Genomic DNA, 7,820 nt, shown 5'->3' with positions numbered 1-7,820 from the left:
TGTCTTGTGCAGAGGAAGTGTGATCTCAAGCATCCCCCAGGCGATGAGATATACCGCAATGGCACACTGTCAATGTTTGAAGTAAGTTCTCATGTGCTTCTTAAGTTCAAGGTGCAAATAATATTTTGCTAGCAGGTTTGAGTTCTTGTCAAATAATAGGTTAGGAATATTTCCACCAACTTTTTTTTTTCGAAAAAGGTAAGGTAGATTTAAAAAGAACAAAATATATATACAAAGCTGGCTCAGTGAGGACCAAAACAATATTCCAGAAAAAAGAACCAACTGAATCCCCAAAACCAAGCAACAAAAAGCGAAACTAGGGTACCCCAAAACAAAAGCTGAGAACAACCAAACTAGACCGGGCCTAGCAAAAGACTAGATCCCAAAACAAATCCTTAAACCACTACCTTTTTGGTCCTCCCTCCTAGACCCTTGCTACATGTACAATAAGACACCCTGCCCCAAGGAGTCATAGCCACATCATTATAAAATTCGGAGAGCATTTTGACTTCCCTGCAACCTGGTAAGCATTCAAGGCCATCAGTAGACCACTTCGAGCCCTTGCCACCGGTTGAGGTAAGATCCTCCAGAGGCCCTGCTGGCTCTCCTTCAAGATTGTTTGGGCCTCTTTCTCCCACAAGTATGAAGTATCTAGCTTTAACCACCTCCCTCATTCTGCCTTCCCCTCTGGAAATTTCCACCAATTTCTTTAGCCATGTAACTGAAACATTTACTTTATTACCATGTTCAGGTTTGCACAGTGTCTTGTTTGTTGGGGAAAAAATGTCAATAATGTGTTAAATTTACATCTTTGAATTTAATACTCTCTCTCTCTCTCTCTGAGAATTTTGCATAGGCTTCTGCTTAGTTTTACATGTGTTCGTAATCTTTGTCAAACATTAGTTTGTCCATTTTCCTTGAAATGCACCTTATGTGGCCATTGTATTGCATTTCTATAAAATGGGATTCTAGCAGCCCCTTCATCTTCTTTGAGAGTTGAACAATTTGAAACAGGTTGATGGAAAGAAGAACAAAGTGTACGGGCAGAATCTTTGTTATTTGGCAAAGTTGTTCCTTGATCACAAGACACTCTATTACGATGTTGATCTATTTCTATTTTATGTTCTATGTGAATGTGATGATCGAGGATGCCACATGGTTGGATATTTTTCTAAGGTAATTGCTTTAGTTTGTTTGCTTTTTTAACTTGGTTATACACTGGTTATCATCATTCCCTTTTTTTTTTTTCAATTTCCCCCTAATTTTATAGATATACTTCCCAGAAGAACTTTGACCAATCACCCCCACCCCAGTGAATTTTGATGACTACCAACTGACCGGTTACCAGCCGACCGATATAGTTGGGATAAGGCATGGATGATGATGACCAGCCGACTGGTCACCACTATTATAATACTGGTTGGTTGGTTATCAGTTTTTCAGGTATGATGTCTTCATGTTATCAGATTGGATGAATGATGGACCAGACTATCCATCAGATCAGATGGGGGTCCACTGGATAGGCCATTTGTTCAATCATGTCTACGTCAGCTCCAAACTCAACCATGTATTAGGGTTTTCCCAACTGATATAGCTGTCCAATTTTTATTTTCTTTAATTTAAAATTTATCTAAAAAAGGTTTATTTTGAAACATGAAAAAGTCTTTTGGGATGAAAATTCCATCATTAGAGGATGGAGAGAGGAATGTGGATGCTCCTTTTTGAGATCCAAACTAGCTTGCCACATGGAAGATTATCAGGTCATCTAATGAAGCTCACTGAATGACCTGACTAGCAAGCCTGGTATACATAATCTAATATATCAATTGCCATGTATGTGTGTGTACATTAGGCCCGGTTAATTAAAGGAAAGGTCGCACCTCGTGCCTTTCCATGGGTTGCTTGTAACACTTATTTCATAGATTAATGAAATCATACTCATTTATAAAAAAAAAATATGCCTGATTATAATTAACATTTCAAAAATAAATAACTTCTATAATGTAATAATTTTTTTGGGGAGTAACTTGGTTTCAACTGGAGGTCAGACCTGAGATACCTATTTTTGGTGGGTTAGATTATCTCAGTCTGTATTTTAAGATGGAAGCCACTTGGAAGCAATACATATCTGATAAAATATGGTAAGGATACAGGTCCTGCCATGTATGCATGTTTCTGTTTCTGTAGGATCCGATCCATAATCAGACCTAGATGTGCAAATGGGACTGAATCTGGATTCACACTTAAAGAGTCAACCAGTATCACCCAAATCCAGACCTGAAGCATAATTCGGATGCAAGCCTGGATCCACTCCAGATTTTCCATGCCCTAGCCCATGGATTATAACTAATATTCTCTGATATCTGCTAAGTAATATTTGTTTAAAAGACCTTGTTTGGTTTTTTTTTTTTGAAAGATTAAATTTATTAATAAGAGAAGAGAAATAAAGGAGGGAAAGATTCCCATCCTGCTAGGGATACAACGAGTGAAAAATTAAAAAAAAAAACACAATTTCAAGGAAAAGTTATCATCCCACCCCCCCCCCCCCCCCCCTCTCTCAGGTGAAATAAAATTTTATTAAAGACAATGAAGATGAGTACAAGAAATTTGACCAGTGGTCACCCAAAAGAAGAGAATTAAAAAAAAAAGGAACAAAAAAATCCACACCCCATTCACAACTTCAAGGAAGAAACTCAACACCTTGGAGCACAGAAAACTACAAAAGATCACTCTCCAACCAACAAGAAAGATTAACAACCTTCCACCCAAAACCAAGGACACAACTCAAGAAACAGTCAATCTTAACTTCTGCCCAACAAACCCCCCAAACAGGGTGTCCAACCACTTGAAAACTATTCCTCTCCTCCAAACACACCAACAAACTGCCAAAGGAACCATTTTCCAGAGAATTTTTCCCTTCTTTCAGAAGGCCAACAATTTCCAAGCAGAGACCAAGCTATTGACATCTGGGGGTTCCACCCAATTGATACCCAACAACTGCAGCATATGGTACCAGATTGAACGTGTAAAACTGCACTGCACCAGAAGATGTTGAGTATTCTTCTCTGCTGCACCACATAGGCAGCAATGATTGACAATTACCATTCCCTTTAGATCTCAAGACATCAGCTGATGGGATCTTCTCTTTAATTTCCGTCCAAAGGTAAAAACAAATTTTTGAAGGAACTTTTTGTTTCCAAATCCATCCCCATGGAACTTCCTCCCCACCTGGTGTCCAACCTTAGAGAACATTGGTTTTACTGAAAAATGGCCTGACTTGCCTCCCAAGTCCCAACCACCATGTCTGATCAACATCATTGGCTGGGGCATACCCGTTCCATAAGCTGCACCATAACAACAAACGACTCTAAGTCTCAGTCATTTACATGCCTCCTCATTTGAGGGTTCCGGTTAGCAATCATCTCATAGCAGTTACTTATCTTTGCAAGCTTATCCTGGGCTAGAGCATAGATGCTTGGAAGAGTTTGCCACAGTAACATGTTCCCACACTTCTAAAATATAAATATTCTCCCTACTTTCTATTTTGGGAGAAATAAAATTGAAAAAAAAAAACCCTCTGTGATGCATTGTGCCCTTCCACAAGCTCATGACATAAGAACCATTCACTGGTTTTGTCTTCCACCTGAGGCTTGCTTCACCATAGTTGCAAGTTGCAACTTATCAGATTCCTCACAGATCATTCTTCTCAGTTCCAAACTGCCACAACCATTTTGAGAGAAGGCCTTTGTTGATTGATTTGCTTCAGAGGCTAAATAGCAGCACTTCAGGGGATCCAGTTGGCAGGACCTGTTGAAACTGACTTTCATTGTATATCTTCTCGTTCTGCATATGTATGGTTTACTGAACTACACTTGGATATATAAATGCCAATAAATCTGGAAACTGAAGAAGCTTTGATACGGATTGTAGATGTGTCTGATGCAGAACCCTTTTTGCACTCTATAATTCTGTGTGTTAAGCTACCCCTTGGATGTGCCATAGGCCAAAAGTTATGACTGCCTCTTGATTCCAAATAATCTTTTCAAGAGCATTTTCTTTTGGAAAGTTGGGAATAGTTTGCACTATAATGTTGAAAATGGTCCATTCTCATCTTCTGAGCATTAGATGCTTTAAGTAAATTGTTAGGATCACATATGTCTTGATTTGAAGTTGTAGCCAAACTGGGGCAGATAACAGCTTGGTGGTCAGGAAGCATCATATTTTAGGTCATTAAATTTCACTCCATGTAATGAATAATGAAAAAGAAGAAATAGAGAATAAAGTTTGTTAAATATAGCCTTCATTGAGGTTTGTACATTAAATATGAGACTTGTCCTTAATATGTTTCACATATCATTCGGGACATAAATTTATGGTCTGCTTTGAAATCTTAAAGGTGAGGTTTTCCTGGTTGGGCAATAAATTTTGGGGTCTGTTGATGTCTTTTGGTCCTCTAGGTAATGGTTTCTTTATGCCAATTTTGTGTGACTTATTATTGATATTGCAAATAACAGGAAAAGCATTCGGAGGAATCTTATAATTTGGCCTGCATTCTTACCCTGCCCCCTTATCAAAGAAAAAGCTATGGAAAATTTCTAATTGCTTTCTGTAAGTTTCTGTTATATATTTCCTTTGGTTTTCATTTTTCCTCCTTTCTCTTTCCTTGTTTTGAATTAGAAAGGGTATAAATAGAACAATCAATTTGTTGGAACCCTCCTGGTGAGTTTAGTTAGTTTTTACTTTTCAAGAATTTATTAATTTACTTTGAATGATTGATTATATGGTTGACTGTCTAGTTTGGATCTCCCAGAGCAGCTAAAATACCCAGATACGGATACCTATGAACACTGATGCAGAAAACAGGACCAAGGGCCAAGGGCCAAGGGCCATTGCCTAGTTTGTGTCTAAAACTTACAAAGTTCTTCATATAATAAATTTTGTTAAAGAAAATCGTTTATATTTATGCTTCTTAGCAAACAAATACTTATTCAAATAGGACCAAGGGCCATTGCCCATTGTTGGTCCTGGCTATCTAGTGTTTTGGGGGGGTGGACTGAATATGGACTTGGTCTTCAGCATTTTCTTGCAGAAAGTGGCTGCTGTCAGACTCTAACCTGCATTTTAATGCTTATGATTCAAGATTTTACCATAGGAGTTGTATGAATAGCATGTAAGAATTAGTGTTTCAAGTTTTAACATGTCATTGACCCTGGCAATTGATCCAGTGATCCTGACAGTTGACTGGGTCCTGGGTTTTTGACATTTTCTTATTATTGCTCTGGGCAAATTGCTATTTAACTGTTTAACCTGTGAACCTTCCAGCTTTCTGGTTCAGTACCAGGCCGGTTTTTAAAGCATTGATAAAAATAATAAGCTTTTGATTCTAACTTGTCATTTAAAAGTGCTTTTGATTATAGAGGCATTCATATTTTTATCTGGAAAATGTTAATTATCCGTTTTTATCACTTAACAGCATATGAGCTTTCTAAGAAAGAAGGTAAAGTAGGCACACCAGAAAGGCCACTTTCTGACCTTGGACTAGTGAGCTACAGAGGGTATTGGACCAGGGTCCTTTTGGACATCTTGAAAAAACACAAGAGCAATATCTCCATCAAGGTATGCATGGCTCTAGTCAAAGATGATCTTCTAACAGCCCTTTTTTCCCTCATCTCTTTGTTACCGAATTGCTTTTTGGTCTTTTTTTTGTCCTTGAATCTTCTTTCTATTGTTTGAATGCCAAATTTTCTTGTCATCATCAAATGATTGTGTAGGTTTGGAGGACATGGTCTATTTTTTAGTTGACTTCTCCAACCATGCTTGTTATCGTTTATTTTAAACTGGTACTCTCATCTTCATGTGCACAGAAAGATTAAATTAAAAGAAAGTGAAACAAGAGACAATGGGGGAATGCATAGAAATGTGAAAGCTGATATGGCTATCCTATGAGCATTATGGATCGTTCAGTTGGAATATTCATATTTTCCAACAACTTGCTCTCTACTATGCTTTGAAATATTGTTGTAAAATAGTTTCTGCATTTTGAGTCGGTAAGAGCTGATATGGATTATAAAAGTTATTTATCCGGTCAGTTATACACTGTGGATAAGCTTGGAATTAGATAGGCATTGAAGTGAGTTATAGCTAAGTTTGCACTTTGGATCAAGCTCAACCCAAACATAATTTAGCCTACCTGATGTAAGGATGGACGAAGTTGGGCTTTCCATGCATCAGTTGGTGTTAGGGTTGAAAAACATCAAGGCATGTGCAGAAACATTGAGCAGATCAACCCAACTTTGAATATTTCGCATATAAATTGTAGTATATGAATAGAAGGTACACACAAATTTCAAAATATCGATTCTCATGGTACACAATTGCGTATTGTGGGTTTTCAACAAGTGATACTCCTTTTTTTTTAATGTTTGGATGGGTATTAACAACTGAAATTATTAAAATGTCCTAGCTCTTAGTATTTATCCCTTTGTTGACCCTTGGTACCGATATAATACGACACTGTACGTATCTATACTTTGAACCTTGGGTACGCATGAAGGGATACTTAGTTGGTGCTAAATATCTTGTTTTATTGCAAGTTCAAGTAGTTTTTGGTTGATGTTGCAAATTCAAGTATCACCATCACCTCTACTATATATAAATATATTACAATACCTAAAGCGAGTAACCCAAACCCAACCCAACCTGATTTGATTGATCTGGATTATCTGGGTTGGGTTCGGTAGGCTGGATTTAGATTTGAGTGTTATGCTCATCTTCTTGGGCTGGACCGGAGACTATCTGAAATGTCCTGCAAGGCTGCAACCTAGTTATAGAAGCCCTAGCTGCTTGTCATATGCAGGGGAGCCACTGTTTGGTAGTTGATTTCCACTAGATAGCCTGCCTTGTGGGGTTGTAGCAAAAATTAGTCTTGTCTGAATACAGGCATATTCTTTTTATAATCACCGAGTACGCTTTGATTGGGTACTGCTTAATCTGTCTGATAAACGTGTAAATTTCTTTTTCCGTGTTTCTATCAGGAGCTCAGTGACATGACAGCTATAAAGGCAGAAGACATCCTGACCACCCTTCAGGGCCTTGATCTGATCCAGTACAGAAAAGGACAGCATGTCATCTGTGCGGACCCCAAGGTCCTAGATCGCCATCTCAAGGCTGCTGGTCGCGGGGGACTCGAAGTCGATGTAAGCAAGTTAATTTGGACTCCTTACAAGGAACAGGGTTGATGTTAGCAAGTTCTTCATGGTTTCTTCACAAACATACGATCTCTTTGACATGCTTTGTAAAAATGTAATTGTTAAGTTTAAATCAGTAGAAGTGTAGAAGTAGAAAAATTGATTTCCAAGTTCTCTCTCACTCCGAAATGGATGCCTGCTACTAACAGATATGATTGATCAAGTTTGACTATATATATATATATATTATATAGTTTTTGAAAACCCATCTGAGTAGCTTTCTCACGTGGAGAAATCAAAATCCATCTTTGTGGTTTTGGGAAATCAAACCCAATTTAGTTATGGGTCTTTGTTAACACTCGGGATTTCCTACTCACTTTTCCTACCCACTGGTCCCACTCTTTACCCGCCATCTCATGTGGCTGCAATTCATGGCGGATAGAGTGGGTAGGAAATAGAGATGTGTGGCTCCCTTACCTAACCCAAGATTTTACATGGGTTTGGATTGGATTTTTCAGGATTGTGGTTAGGTATGGGCCTAAAAGCTCAAATTTGACCTAAACTTGGTGTCGAGGTTTTGGATTATTTAAACCCAAATCCATCCAGCCCAAGTTGATTTTCAGCTTTCGGTGT

At 38.2% G+C, this 7,820-nt stretch overlaps 1 protein-coding gene across 2 annotated transcripts in view; it reads left to right on the top strand.

The window, feature by feature from the left end:
• LOC104589302 (histone acetyltransferase of the MYST family 1-like) overlaps positions 1 to 7,451 on the top strand; it is a 12,556-nt gene extending 5,105 nt beyond the window's left edge. The window contains exons 5-9 of one of the 2 annotated variants that reach the window (XM_010247564.3): positions 13 to 81; positions 1,015 to 1,176; positions 4,515 to 4,608; positions 5,474 to 5,616; positions 7,035 to 7,451. In XM_010247564.3, the coding sequence (XP_010245866.1) occupies positions 13 to 81; positions 1,015 to 1,176; positions 4,515 to 4,608; positions 5,474 to 5,616; positions 7,035 to 7,238 (672 nt within the window). In that variant the 3' untranslated portion in view covers positions 7,239 to 7,451. The remainder of the gene's footprint in view (positions 1 to 12; positions 82 to 1,014; positions 1,177 to 4,514; positions 4,609 to 5,473; positions 5,617 to 7,034) is intronic. The other variant, XM_010247565.3, reaches the window with a different exon arrangement.
• Positions 7,452 to 7,820: the final 369 nt, after the last annotated feature.

The sequence above is a fragment of the Nelumbo nucifera genome, chromosome 1, assembly GCF_055504915.1.
Source record: "Nelumbo nucifera cultivar China Antique chromosome 1, China Antique-T2T, whole genome shotgun sequence".
NCBI classification, from domain to species: Eukaryota; Viridiplantae; Streptophyta; class Magnoliopsida; order Proteales; family Nelumbonaceae; genus Nelumbo; species Nelumbo nucifera.
Note: the sequence above shows the minus strand (reverse complement) of the source record. Positions and strands in the feature narration are given on the sequence as shown.